This window comes from Nicotiana tabacum, chromosome 12 (genome assembly GCF_000715075.1).
Source record: "Nicotiana tabacum cultivar K326 chromosome 12, ASM71507v2, whole genome shotgun sequence".
Lineage (NCBI taxonomy): Eukaryota > Viridiplantae > Streptophyta > Magnoliopsida > Solanales > Solanaceae > Nicotiana > Nicotiana tabacum.
The window spans coordinates 110,901,636-110,916,925 of NC_134091.1; the positions used below are offsets into that span (position 1 = coordinate 110,901,636).

The following is a 15,290-nucleotide window of genomic DNA, read 5'->3' on the forward strand; positions in this document are numbered from 1 at the left end:
GCTCTTTTTCATTACATTTCTAAATCAGACTTCAACGGCAAGTTGATGGCCAAGATTTCAGAGATACGCAAGAAATATGGGGTACATTAGGCAAGGATTTAAATACAAAACTTACATACCAAAATATTGATAATATGTTTGTCATGAGATTTAAAAGTTGTAAATTTGAAAACAAAAATAGAGCATCAACTTTATCTTATCACTTTTTGAAATTGTTGCTAAGAATTGTTGGTAATCCACGTCATGCCTTTCAACGCAATATTCTTGACGAGAGTCTAAGCTTTTAGAAATAATATTAACTAAATAAGTTACTATTTTGAGAATGAATAAAATAAATTTTATGCAAGTTTTCGACAAATGAACCAATTATGAATGAGAAATATTCATTCGGTCCAAGAACTAAGAGCAATCGATATTCTGTCTTTTAAATGGACTTGAAATCTAGTGATTGTATTAGTTATCAAAGGGGACATATCTTCCCTGGCACCTATCCCTATTCATCTCTCCCTTTCTCATATTGTAATTGTTTCAAGGAAAAATGAAAAACGATAAATAAGATACTTGAATATGTCTTTGAAAAAAAAAAGGGCTATCCAAATAGTCGTCATCCAATCACTTAAACAAAAAATATCCGGTAAATATATAATATATGCATAATTTATATATTTTATGTGTATAATTGTATATACTCAATGTATAATATATGTATATAGCTATAAAAAAGTAAACAATGAATATGACTGACTATTTGTGTAAAGATCCCAAAGAATGACACCAAGTAACCGTTGTAAGTGCTATAACATATTTTGTTTTTAAGAACTATTAAAAATTTAGTCAATTTTAGCAAATTTTAGACTGCTCATGATATTGCTGACCTTTTCTTCTTCCTTTTTTTTTCCTCGAGACATTCAGGTCTGAAGGTAACATTCATACGTTTGAACTATATTTTAACTTCAGACCTCAATTTCGAGCGATTCTTAGAGCCCGTTTGGACATTCCTTTTTTAATTTTTTTTTTTTTTCGAAATCAGCGTTTATTCATAAAATTTCCAAATTTCACTTGAAGATGCATTTTGAAATTTTTCGAAAATTTGAAAAACTTCAAAAAGCTGTTTTTCAAAATTTTCACTCAAATCACTCACAAAACTTCAAAAACAACCCAAAATTATATTCATGTCTAAACAGAACTCTAAATTTCAAACACCATTTTTACTTAAAAAAAAATTTCCCCCTATTTTGAAATTTTACAATTCTTATGTCCAAACGCCCACTTAGTCTTTGGCAGATCTAATTTCAGGCCCACAATTTCAAGTAATTCATAGGCAGTTAAATTTTAAAATTTTGTAAATTCCGGCTATTATTTAAATCGGATCCTAAAATGGCTATTTGCGCACTTCCCATTTGACGTGTAAACCCAACTCAACCCAGTCCCACCCAATTCAACCCGTTTCCCAATTGGAAATTTTGCTTTTGCTTTAAAAAGTTATACCTCTATACTTATCATATTCAGTTTACTTGAGGGTATAACTGTTCTTATTTCTATCTACTGAAACCAGCGGTCGTTTATCAGGTTATTCGTTGATTACGTATCTAAACTTTGCTTTATGTACATATTCTCTTTTATCATTTGATTTAATTTACTAGATAATTTTATCGAGTAATTTTTTACTTGATTTCCTCTACATTAAGGGAATTATGAATCTTTAGCCAGATCAATTGATCACCCCTTTTTATTGCTGTAAATTTTAGATAATTTCTGGTGGATTTGAGTTAAAACTGAAGTTGCATTGGACAGTCTCTATCTTCTAAAGCGCATTATTATAATCATAATTGTTGTTGTTGCTGTTAATTTTTTTTTAGGAGCTAGGGCTCATTCATTAGGGTGTTTTGTGATTATAGTGGACTAATTGAAGGATTCCAATTTCCCATTCAAACCCACCCTATCTTTGGACATAGTCTTGAAACCTGTTTCAAACAATCAAGAAGAACACTCTTAGCACTGATAAGCATCTTCCCTAGTATAAATAGGGTTTTCCTGTTTGCAGATTGAATCAAATTATTAAAGAAGTAAAATGACCTTATATGAGATGGTGTAAACTGCTGTCATTGCGCTGCATCTTTTCTGAGTTGTTTTTTCGTGACCACTATGTTTTATTTCAATTCACATTTTGCGTTGCTTCTGATCTAAAGTATTACTTCTTTAACAAAAGATAAGATATTTACATCTTTCCAAGCCTTTGTGGACAGAGTTACCTGGTACTTGTTGCTAGTGGGAGGCAGCAGGTATCCCGTATTCCCCTGAAATTAATCGAGGTGCGCTTAAGTTGGCACGGACACCACGGTTATAAAAAAAAAAAGAAGATATAATGTCCTTGTATCTTATTTAACAGTGTTGCAATACCTAAATCCCAACCTAGTTGAGATCTGCTATTTGGTTTCGTCAAATATTCTTTAGCTCCATTTGAAGCGATGCTTTACAATTTATTTTTTTTGGTATTTTTTCGTTCTTGCTATTACAAATAACTTAAGAATATCCTTATCAACAAATGACTTAATGATATCCGACCAGAAAGATATTGAAGCTTTCTTTAGTTGCTAATCAACCTAGTTGGACGGTCTTACATAACATCATTCCCTAGTCTCCATCTCATAAGTAACTTCATAAGGCACACTAAAGTTTGTGATTTGAATTCTGGTAATCTTACTAAAGATGGATAAGTTCTAAGCTTGTTGTATACTTCATTTTGCTGCAGATACTATGAAACATTCCAAGGATCCTTTTGAAGCTGCCATTGAGGAACAGGAGGGCTCACCCCCTGAATCTCCTGTTGGCCTTGACGAGAATGAAAACGAAGACCAAGCTGCACTTAATGTTAGTGTTCATGGCGATGACGATGCTAATATTAATGCTGGCACTGAAAATCGTTTGATATCTGTCACTGCACCGATTTCTGTTGGTACTGCTGGTCCAAGTGGTAAAACAAAAGAGGAAGATGAGGAGGAAGAGGAAGAAAACATGGATGTGGAGTTAGGAAAGTTTGCATCAAGCAGTGATCCTGATAAAGTGGTGAAGATGCAGTGAGTCTTTGATTTTATTTATTCTATATTTTCTTAAATTTCTTTTATCAACAAGAAGCCTATCAATCCTTGTGCTTTAGCATTCTGGTTTATGGATTTCGTTCTTCGAAAATCTGGTTGGACTACTTAATACCAAATGTTATTTGTACACAATGAAAACTCTTTCTTCATAGTTATTAACATTATTTTCTTGCTATCCTATTTCTTTCCTGCCTGTCTGTCTGCTACAAGAAATGCTTATGTAATTGGTGTCTTTAGTTGCTACCTTTCGGATATCTGCTTATAAGTCCATAATCAGTGGATTCTTGTATTAAGATCTGTTAGAAATCTGATGAGGCATCTTGCTTAATATGATGCACGTAAATCCACAGGAAAAAGCAAATGCTATTAGAGCTTTTAAACTAGCTCTATCCATAACTGTGTGAGGTGCCTCCTGGTAGCAATGGAAATACTGTCTTTCTGGCAAGGTACCTAGTTTTGCTTGTACTGGGATTAGTAAGTGAGGGGAAAAATGGGAAGGTGACTAATGTAGATGGTAATGTAGTCATTGCAGCACCAATAAAAATAGAAATAGCTCATTGCAGTTAGTACTTTTCTGATTAGATTTTGCCTTTTGAAAAGTGAGGGATGTCCGGAGAACTGCCAAACCTGCCCAAACCACCAAGAAAGCTGAAACTCATAATTTATGCTTTATAAACCTATATACTCCCTCTATTTCGTTTTATAAAACTTTGTTTGCTGGATGTGGAGTTCAAGATGTTAATTTGACTCATGTATTATATTAGTGGAAAGGATAGAAAATATAAAGTTAATTTGATAGAGGAAACATCAAATGAAAGGTTAAAATAAGATCCAATGGAAAATTTTGACCAATTCCTAGTATTCCTCAATAGAGAGTTGCTATCATATTTTAAGGAAGAGGGTCGAACATGGTTTGAAAACATGTTCTCGGTCTGTTAGGTAACAAACTGTGGTGTTTATTTTGTGTTTAATGGACACTGGAACAACACCAACAAGCATGTTTCTGTGGTGCTTTCCTCCCTGCGGAGGACATATTCAAAATTATCGTCATCATAAATGTTTCGTGTTCAATGTCTAACATAAGCCTGGAATCCTAGTGGCTGCTAACGTCACCGGCGTTTCTCCATTCACAGGTCCAGTTGTGTCCTGCTAAACTCATGTGGCACAAAACAGGCCCCTGTGAAAAACTAATAGTTGCAGTAGCCTCCGCCTTGATTGCCTGCTTTGTTGTCTGAAAAATATGATCCCTACTATTGCAGCTATACTAATCAGAAAGTTACCCTCTCCAGAGGAATTGACCTAACAGCACAGCTACCTCAGTCTGGTTAGCTGCTTGCTGAATAAATACATTAATTTTTACTTATTAAAAAAAGATACATCATTATTGGCATCCCATATAGTACTATTTGGATGCTATTGTATTTCAATCTAATCTCCTTTCTGCAGGTCTATACTATCCCAATTCACAGAGCAGCAAATGAGTCGGTATGAATCTTTCCGTAGGTCTGGTTTTCAGAAATCTAACATGAAGCGGGTATGTCCTTGATGCTCTCACTATCTCCTCCGTTTAGCCTCTTGTGTTTCCTTTTCTCGATGTGTTACGGATGATTTGTATTCTCACCCAAAAGTAGCATAGAGGATAATTTGAGACTGTTTTTATCATCTCTTGAAGGAGAGCCTTGAAGCAACATAAGTTGTCTTTGTGCGACCTATAGGTCATGGGTTCGAGCCATAGAATCAGCCATTGATGCTTGCATCGGGGTAGACTGCCTATATCGCAACCCTTCTGCAGACCATGCGTAAACGCGGGATGCTTTGTGCTCCGTGCTGCCTCTCTTTTTTCCCTCTCTTGTGTGCATGTATTGCGCTATTCATATGTGTGCTGTTCATTGTCAGGGATAGGGGGTTTAGACAAAATGGCTACACTGAGAAGAAAATTGGGTAGCAGTTCTTCATTCTCTGTCAATTGATCCTTCTAATATATGTTGAGGCTCTCTAAGTGAACAGTTCAGTTACTATAAACCAATAAATTAGCAATAGGAATAGAGTAGAAAAATGCTAATCTCATTTGCAAGCAGACTCTTATTTGCCAACTCCATTTTTCATGTCTAGTCATGATGCTAGTTCTGCTTCCAGCCTTCCATATTTTAAGGTTGGAGGGCCTTCTTATCTGACATTTAACCATTTCCTTTCGTCTAGCCAATTAAAGCAATTAGTGTTTTGTCTTCCACCGAGAACATTTATTTTTAGAACCTCAAATCTTTAGATGCCAAATTTTGGGCTTATATTTCGGAACAATAACCTTTGCTACCTTATAAGGACACCATTGAAATATTTGGTTGTCCACTTTCATAATGTATCGTTCATGATTTGATTTATGTATCATCACTCTTCGCCTATGTTGTTGTCTATGCAGTTACTGACCAGTATCACAGGAAGTGCAAAGATATCTGTCCCAATGACAATTGTGGTGTCTGGTATAGCAAAGTTGTTTGTTGGTGAGCTTGTCGAAACAGGTTGGTAGGCATTTACAAGTTTACACTGGAAAAGTAGATGAGCCCAAAATATCTTTTCCAGTGAGGCGTAGTGGACTTGGTCGATTCATTAATGGGTAATGCAGTAGCAGCCCTTAGAACCATCCATGAATGAGCATGTTGCCCAATAAAGTTTTAAAGCACTTTACCTCTTAAACTTGCAGCACTTTACCTCTTAAACTTGCTAGTATAAAAGTAATACCAAAATGGCTTCTATTGACAGACTCATCAAAATTCAAACTGTAAAGGAAAAGGCCTGTGCTTGCTAGCATATGTGATGTGTCTGAAGTAGCATTTGACATGTGTTCAGTTGATTCAAAAAGCTAGACATGTCATCTAGGGATAGGAAGAAATAGAACTTTTAGACCAAGAAAAAGTGTAATGATATTCTTGCCCTTTTGACCCAAGCATCCTATCATCTCTTTGATGCCCGCACTTGTGGCTGCCTTCTCTTCATCAGAGCTCAATTTCACTCTCTTTAACTGCCTCTCCTCTGCCCTTCCCCGGGCTAGCCTTTTTAACTGCCTCTCCTCTGCCCTCTTTCCACAATTGACTTACTGAGCTTTATGGCTTTATTAACAGAAAGGTGCCTGGACTAATCTTTTAGTAGTTTTAGGTGAAAATGCATCATTCTTTTTATCAATAAAATCTTTACCTTATCCAAAAAAAAAAAAAAAAGCATCATTCTATCCCAAGTAATCACTATATTTTTCCATGGAATTCTTTATCCAGCTAGAATGGTTATGGCGGAGAGAAAGGATACAGGGCCAATCAGGCCGTGTCACATGAGAGAAGCGTATAGAAGGCTAAAACTTGAAGGCAAGATTCCAAAAGGATCAGTACCCAGGCTTTTCCGCTAGCCAACTACAGAAGCAACTTGTGCTTTTATTTCAGGTTTTCTTCATCCTGTTTTGCCTACAGCAACTTGACTTTCAAGATCATTCCCTTTTTGGATTGTCATGACTCGTTCCTTGCTCTACTTTTTTATGCCATATAAACATTGCTGGGCCACAGAGCTTTGGAAGGTATGGAGAACGGATTGCTACAAGTCTAAATTCATGGAACCTGTTCGTTATGCACTTTTTCACCAGAAGGAAGTCACTTGACATTTGGAAGAGATAGGATGTTATTATTTAAGCTATCCCCAATTTCTGAACCTAAAATGTGGAAAGAGAACCAAATGTTCTTGAATTTTCGGCTAAAACGTCAAGCATTGTTTTATTCTGTAGACAGTCTGCGGAGCGTGTGAATATAAGAGATGATTAGAGCCTTGGGAAACAACACCATCAATCTTTCTATGGAGTTTCTGTCTTTTGGTTTCTTTTGTGCATAAATTACTACTAGTTTAATTTTTATCTTAAATATTTCTTTTCTTTCTATTTCTACTAACGTTAACTTTCCTTTTTATTCTTTAAATCACTAAAACAATCAATTTCCATGCAACTTTCCAGTTCCCACGTCTGAAGTTTACTCGATTTTCCCATCCCGAAATGGTGAACCCATCTTTTCGAAATCCCTGCCTCTGCCCACTGTCGCTCACAGAAATCGGGTTCTTTAACGAAGGGATAGACCATATCGAATTTCTATAATGATTGAATGTGAAATAAATCTAAGATCATACTGAATGAAGTGATATAACAAAAAATATTGTCGCTCAAAATTAATACAGATTTTTTGCTAAAACTGAATAAAACAAAAATAAAGTATTCCTACAGGCAATACCATCGTTGATTTCTTTCAATAATATAATGGTCTCGAAAGAGGATTTGTCTCCAGGAAAACCGTTATCATCACGTCTGCTTTCTATTCGTAGCTGCAGTGTATTATTTATATTGAATTTGACCTAACTATTTTGTTTTGAAATCTCTAGATGTATATTTAGGGCTCTGTAGCTTCTATATTTTATACGTTCACTGTAATATAGTATTAGCTAGTTTTTTTTAAGTTACCCACTACACATCCAATGCAGACATCTGCCTCCATTTATTTTAATTAAGATTAAGTTGTTTGAATCTATATAAATATCTTAATATTAAGTTTTCGCATTTAGATGAACGCTCACTGAATAAGTAAAACACTTTGTTATTTGAACTTTATCTTTATTACTCTCACTATATCAGTTTATGTGATACAATTTTTTAATTAGTCCCCTTAAAAAAAGCTATATTTTTATATTATAAAATAATTTATTTTTTAAAATTATTTATTTTATTTTTAATGAGAAACTTTTATAGTTATATAAATGATATGAGTATATGTTTAAGATCACTAGTTTCAAAAGAGTTCAAATTACGCCACATAAATTGGAACGAAAAGGAATAATTTATAAAGGGGTGAGTTTGGTCAAATTTTTTCATAATTTGTGGAAAATGACTTACCCCCTAATTTCTGCACGCTCTTTCTCTTCCCCGCCCTCTCCTTTTCTCTACACTCTTTCTTCCCCCTCCCCCCAAAACGAACGTATTTCCAAGCCAGATCATTCTCATTTAGGGTGTGTTTGGTATGAACGAAAATATTTTTTAATTTTTTCATATTTTGTTGGCTTAAATATTTTAAAAAATATTTTCCTTATCAACTCATTTTCTTCCAATTGGAGAAAAATATTTTCCCTATCAAAAGAAGGGAAAATATTTTCCAAAACTCTTTTTCAACCTTCTCCACCTTATTTCCCATGCTCACCACCCCACCCTCACCCACCCCACCCCACCCCCCAACCACCCCAACCTCGCCCACTACCCACCCTAAATAGAACTATTATTAAGAGTACTTTCTTTCATGTTGTAGATACAATACTTTTTTTATTTCAACAAAATTAGTATATTCTTTTCATGATTCAGTAAAAGTATTTTTTTTCGTTTCAACAAAACGAGTACTTTTTTCATGATGTAAAAAAAAAATCTTTTATTTCAACAAAACGAGTATTTTCTTTTCATGATATAGAAAAAGTATTTTTTTTATTTTAACAAACTAAGTATTTTCTTTTCCTGAAATAGAAAAAGTTTTTTTTTTCCAAAAAATGAGTACTTTCTTTTCATGATATAGAAAAAATATTTTCTTATTTCAACAAAGTGAGTATTTTCTTTTCATGATGTACAAAAAGTATTTTTTTTTTTTTCATTCAACAAAATGAGTAATTTCCTTTTATGTTGTAGAAAAGATACTTTATTTTTCAACAAAATAAAGTATTTTCTTTTTAGTTATCAAGCTCAAATTTTAATGGTGTTCTGTGCGAAAAAAGTAAAGTACCACATTAGTTCCTTTGGGTTTGTGTGAATTTTGAAAAGAATAATTAAATTCTTGAAGAAAATACAGTCCCGAGTGGGGGGAGGGGGGAGGGGGGAGAGGAAGGAGTACACAAAATATGGGGATTTTGGGGAAGGTAGGTTAAGGAGAGTAGCATAAAAAATTATTTTCCTAAAAAATTTTTATACTCTCTAACCAAACACTAGAAAATATTTTTCGGAATAAGTTTTCCACTCACCAACCAAACAAGGAAAAATAAGTGATACAATCACTCATTTTCCGGAAAAATATTTTCCATAAAAAATATTTTCCTTCGTACCAAACACACCCTTAATGGTATGTCATTAGTTCACTGTCTTCTAAGAATGAGGAGAGACTGATTTTTTAGAAATAGTGATTTATCTCGGGTAATTATTGAAGGCCTATGGACTTTTAAAGTCCATAACATGTTTAAATGGATATTTTGAAGAAGGACAACAAGATTCACGACAAAAAAATTTATTTTAAGGTCTAGAGTTATTTTAGTCCTTGTAAATCATAATTAAAACCAAAATATAAATAGTTCATTATATTTTCATTTTAGCTGATTTTTGGATGAATAGTTTAGGCTGCTTTTGTGAGTTGGGGAATAATCCTCTCATCTCTTCAATTCCCCTTAGATTGTAATCTTCTAATTGATTGCTAATTATTGCTTTCTTTAGTTGATTAAATCCATCCCTTCTTCTCTCTCTTTCCCTAATTTCTTATCTATCCCTTTAATTCTATGTTATCGTAAAAATATTTATTTTTTGTGATGAATACAGGTAGAAATTGATTTAGTGTTTCTTTTCTTTTTTAGCTTTCCTTTAGATATACTATGTACTAGTCTTAGTGCACGTGCGTTATGCCTGTACCCTGTATAAATGAGATTTTTTTTTTTAAATATCATAATTAATTATTTGAAAGATGTATTTATGTTGCATCTCTTTATTTTTACTGTTTCGATTTGGTTCTAAAGTCAAAGAATTTGATAGCTTGCGGTCTTAGATAATAAGGATAATGATCATTGCGTGAACAAGTTAAAACAATTCTTTCATGTAAAATAATTTTTTTTTGTTTTTGAGTTCGGTCATAGTAAGCTTTTTTTTCGTCATTAAAAAAGAATATTTCTTTTGTCGATTGGAATTGAGATCATTCTGGAGCAAGCAGTCATGTAGCCATGTATTTTGTGATTTGGTTCATAGTGTATTCTAACTTCTAACAAATATCTTTTTTAAAAATTTGCATGCAGTAAATATATAATTTAATTATTCATTGTACGATTATATATGCTTTGAATATTCTTGGCTCATTGTTTTGGAGAAAATTGGCAAATAAGTATATTTTTATAATTTTCTAAATTTTTGAGCACGCGCACGGAAAATAAAGCTACATATCAATCGTGAGATTACTCCATATCAATTGTTACTTTGTGTCTAATTTTTGGAGCATGCACCTAAAAGAATCATCAATAATAATAATAATAATAATAATAATAATAATAATAATAATAATATTTAAACAAGTAAATTTTTGTAGTATTACTTCGAGTTGATGATGGCAAGGTTTTGTGGCATTAGTTTTTTTGTGGCTTTTTAGCTTCGTGTGAGATTTGTAGCTTTAAAGGATTTGTTATATTGCCTAACGAAGAGAGACAATCTAAGTTGAGGAATTTATTATATATTGTAGTCCTAAATATTAGGCTAAGTATTAATTGAAGTTGATTTGAAAATCCTAAATATTAGAAATTAATTTGAATTATAATTTAATCCCTTGTGAAATCTATTTTTAAAGGATAAAAAAGGCGAACGACATTTCGATAAAGGCGTTCATGCTTTTAATATAGTATAGATATAGATATAGATAGATAGATATAAATGTAGACTAGTTGTCACAATCTAGTACTACTAATTAATTTTTAATTCTTTTGCCGTTTCACTTCCTTTCTCTATCTCTGCATGTTTGAGCCAATTATAAATCTGGGAATCGTAAAAAAACGTTTTAGTCCTGGTAATCCATATCTAATCCGGGTGGTGGCCTGATTTTCTTAGTGATAAGGTTCTTGAACTTTCAAAAGAAAAAAAAATGGGATTGTGTTTGTTACGTAGACAAATAAAGACATTAACATAAACCCACAATAATTTGTTTGTTATCTTGAAGTAACCGTTAATTTATTTTTATTACACTAATGTTGATGAATTTGTAAGGTGTTTAACTTTTAGACGGTGATAATATAAAAGAATTTTCACATTATCTTATCACATAAATAATAACTAAATAGGTATTCGAGATTAATAACCTAAATATTGTGCTATTTGTCATTATGCCCCTTTACAATTTTAAAATTAAGAAAATGACTTTTAGATCTCTTATGTATAAAAGATTTACGATTAAATTTTAATCTCGCATGTATAAAAATAGAAATAGGATCATAAAACTAAAAATAAGTTTGTAAAGAGTCACAAAACTAATTGAACCCCTAAAAACTAAGCCAGATAATCTATTACAATAAGTTCGAATATATTAAAGCGGTTTTCACCATGTTAAATGGGAAAAAATAAAAGATAGCGAGATTTTATAATTGGTAAATGAAAAATAGTCACAGTTTCAAAAGTAATCGAAACTTAGCCACTTTTTCTGTTGAAATTACATATAAAGAAGAAGATTTTGATCACAAATTTGATCGAGAAACATATTTGCCGATTGACGAAGAGAAGAAAAGTCCATGGTCTTCGATTGCTAAAGTGAAAAGAGGTTAGTTGTTTAAGTTTCAAAGTACAAATAAGACTTAGGACTATCTGATCAATATGGGTCTGTGAGAAATGACAATTCTACCCTCATAGTTGTCCACCAATTTTGAGCAACAGATATATCCCAGAATATTCTAGAATCACTACAGTTGTAATCAATTATTTCTTTGTATATAATTTATTTTGTAATAGGACAAATACTGTTAGTGGAGTAGAATTTGTAGGAGGACACGTATAGGTATAGTACATAGGATAATTTATATATATCAGCTACATTGTGCAGAGAATTATTCATTCAATACAATACACCAATCCAAGAATTGACTTTTCAATATTATCCACTCTTACATGGTATCAGAGCAGGTGGATTAACCTGCTTATTCTGAAACCTTCTTCATTTTTTTTTCTTCTTCATAATTTTTTGTTCTTACTCTTGTTCAAGATGGGAGAAACTATTGAATCTTCAATCACTACTTCAGTTGCTGGGGCTGATTCATCCAAGATGGGAGTGATTGATTCATCTAATTCTTTCTTTATTCATCCGTCTGATTTTCCTGGTATGAACCTTGTCTCCCCAGCCTTTGATGACAAGAGCTATGCGGCTTGGTGTAGAGCTGTTGCCATAGCTCTTTCAGTCAAGAACAAGCTGGGCTTTATAGATGGAGCTCTTTCTGCTCCACATGAGAGTTCTGGTTTTCAAGGTGCTTAGGCCAGATGCAATGACATAGTGCTTTCTTGGTTGCTTAACTCTCTATCAAAAGAGATGGCAGAAAGTGTGCTCTACTCACACAATACAAAGGACCTGTGGAATGATTTAGAAGATAGATTTGGTCAGACAAATGGGGCTAAACTTTTACAGCTGCAAAAGGAACTAAGTGTTGTGGTTCAAGAAAATTCTAGTGTGTCAAGTTATTTCAATGGCTCGACAATCTAAGTTACCTTTTCCAAGTAACTCTATTACTTCTAAGTCTATTTTTGAATTGATACATATCGACACATGGGGTCCATACAACACTGCCACCTACGATGGATACAAGTATTTTTTTACTATTGTTGATGACCATAGTAGGGGAACTTAGACACATCTACTTAGCACAAAATCAAATATTTTTCCAATTTTACAATCATTTTTAGCTATGTTAGAGAGTTAACTTCACGGTAAAATTAAAGTTATACGTTCAGATAATGCACTTGAGCTTGGAACAGGGAATGCACAAGCATAATATGTTTTGAAACAAGGAATTCTACATCAAACAAATTATGTTGGAACTCCTCAACAAAATGGAATTGTGAAGTAAACATAAATACCTATTGGAGACTTCCAGGGCTTTACTATACCAATCACATCTGCCTATCCAATTTTGGGGAGATTGTGTGTTGACTGCAACACATTTGATTAACAGGTTCCCTTCAAAGGTTCTTAAATTTAAAACACCTTATGAGATTCTGTTCAAAGCTAAGCCTAATTATTCTAGACTTAAGTGTTTTGGATGTTTATGCTTTATTGCTACTCTATCATCTCACATAACTAAGTTTGATTCTAGAACTTTGTCTTGTATTTTCTTGGGATATCTGCATGGTAAGAAAAGATATAAAGTCTTAAATTTGACCACAAAGAAGACCTTTGTTTCAAGGGATGTGGTTTTTCACGAGGATATATATCCTTTTGCTTCTATCAACAGTGAAAAGGCTCACAAGTCAATTTTTCCTACTTCAACTATTTTAGAAAGGAGTTTTGAGGTTCCAGATTTCTCTTCTATCTCTCTTATCAACACATCAGACAGTTATCAACAATCAACCAATCACATGGATTCAGAGTACTCATAATTTCCTACACCAATTGCAAGTCCACAACCTGGGAGTGGGGGTCACAGAAATTCACCTATTGGAGTCAGGAAATCTCTCAGAACTCATAAAACTCCATCTTACTTAAATGACTATGTTACAAATATAGTGCAATTAACAGATGTCAGCACATCATATTTTCTTAATGTAACGATCCAACTTGTCATTTTAAGAATTAATGCCCCGTTCAGTAACTTAAGGTCTTGAGCAGCTTCGCAATATGTATTATGACCCGCGGGTGTGGTCGAGTTTGATTTACTAAAGATTCGTAATTAAATTAAAAGAACAATTCTTATTTAGAAGTTTAAATGGAAAGAGTTGATTGGAGAGTTGACTTTTGAGTAAACGACTCCGGAATGGAATTTTGATGATGTCAATAGCTCAGTATGGTAATTTTGAACTTAGGAGCGTGTCCGAAAATTATTTGGAGGTCCGTAGTGGAAGCAAGCTTGAAATGGCGAAAAAATTAAATTTTGGAAAGTTTGACCAGGGGGTTGACTTCTTGATATCAGGGTCGAAATATTATTCTGAAAATTTGAATAGCTTTGTTATGTCATTTATGACTTGTGTGAAAAATTAGAAGTCATTCCGGATTGATTTGATATGTTTCGGCACAAGATATAGAATTTGAAAGTTCAAAGTTCATAGATTTTGATTTGAGATGCGATTCGTCGTTTTGATGTTGTTTGATATGATTTGAGGCCTCAAGTAGGTCCGTATTATGTTATGGAACTTGTTGGTATGTTCGTACGGAGTCCCGAGGGCCCCGGGTGAGTTTTGGATGCTTAACGGATTAAATTTGGAGGAGGAGCTAAAGCAGCTCGGCTGCTGGTGTGATCGCACCTGTGCGAAAAAGGGCCGCAGGTGCGAGCTCGCGGATGCGAGGAATGATTCGTAGAAGAAAAAATGCATGGGCTGTCCAGGCACCGCGGGTGCGAAGACCGCGGGTGCAAAAACAGTCATCGCGGGTGCGAAGACCGCATGTGCAAAGAAATCACCGCGGATGCGAAGACCGCAGGTGCGAAGAAATCACCGCGGATGCAAATACCGCAGGTGCGAAGAAATCACCGCGGATGCGAAGACCGCATGTGCGAAGAAATTACTGCGGATGCAAAAATCCTGGACAGAATGTTAAAAACAGAGGGGGTTCCGAGTTTTGCCATTTTTGGACCTTCAAGCACGGTTTTTGGGGCGATTTTGAGAGAGAATTCAAGGGAAACTTGAGGTAAGTCACTTGTGATCATTTCTCCTACATAATATTAAATTATCATCGACTAATCTGACTAGATTACATATTTTTGAGGTGTAAATCGTGGGTTTGAACTTAGGGATTTGAAAATAAGATTTGAAGATTTGGAGGTCGAGTTGAGGTCGGATTTTGGTAAAAATGGTATGGTTAGATTCATGGTTGAATGAGCTTTCGAATTTTGTAACTTTTGTCGGATTCCGAGGTGTGGGCCACACGGTCGAGTTTTGAGCTAATTTCGGATTTTTTGTTGGAAAATTAGTATTTTCTTATGAAATTAATTCCAATAAATTTTATTGACTGGATCGAATTATTTGTGGCTAGATTCGAGGTGTTTGGAGGTCAAATTCAAGAAACAAGACGATTATAGAATATTGGCATAACTTCAAAAAGGTAAATGTCTTGCTTAACTTCGAGTGGGAGAAATTTCCCTTAGGCATTGAGTCTTATGTGCAACTTGGGTAATTGAAAATCATGTACGCGAGGTGACGAGTACGTACTTGGTTTATATGTGCAAATTTTATTGGGTTAAAGTCTTGAGCATATTGTGTAGTAA

The 15,290-nt window shown here is 34.0% G+C and overlaps 1 protein-coding gene across 3 annotated transcripts; it reads left to right on the forward strand.

The window, feature by feature from the left end:
* The first annotated feature begins 1,411 nt into the window (after nt 1-1,411).
* On the forward strand, nt 1,412-7,009 carry LOC107821549 (transcription initiation factor TFIID subunit 11). Of its 3 annotated transcripts, none has more exons than XM_016647976.2 (6): nt 1,412-1,569; nt 2,753-3,077; nt 4,545-4,632; nt 5,515-5,614; nt 6,365-6,526; nt 6,647-7,009. In XM_016647976.2, the coding sequence occupies exons 2-5, from the start codon at nt 2,758-2,760 to the stop codon at nt 6,490-6,492; spliced, it is 636 nt and encodes a 211-aa protein (XP_016503462.1). In that variant the 5' UTR covers nt 1,412-1,569; nt 2,753-2,757; the 3' UTR covers nt 6,493-6,526; nt 6,647-7,009. The 3 variants fall into 3 exon arrangements, with proteins under 3 accessions (XP_016503462.1, XP_016503463.1, XP_016503464.1); XM_016647977.2 differs by lacking the exon at nt 1,412-1,569 and adding an exon at nt 2,224-2,312; XM_016647978.2 differs by lacking the exon at nt 1,412-1,569 and adding an exon at nt 2,230-2,282.
* The last annotated feature ends 8,281 nt before the right edge of the window (nt 7,010-15,290 follow it).

What these genes read in the sequence shown, in the direction of transcription:
- LOC107821549 (XM_016647976.2), top strand. Translation starts at nt 2,758, where the DNA reads ATGAAACATTCCAAGGATCCTTTTGAAGCTGCCATTGAGGAACAGGAG. An exon ending in GATAAAGTGGTGAAGATGCA is followed by an intron (nt 3,078 to 4,544) that starts GTGAGTCTTTGA and finishes TCCTTTCTGCAG; the next exon opens with GTCTATACTATCCCAATTCA. An exon ending in TGGTGAGCTTGTCGAAACAG is followed by an intron (nt 5,615 to 6,364) that starts GTTGGTAGGCAT and finishes TTCTTTATCCAG; the next exon opens with CTAGAATGGTTATGGCGGAG.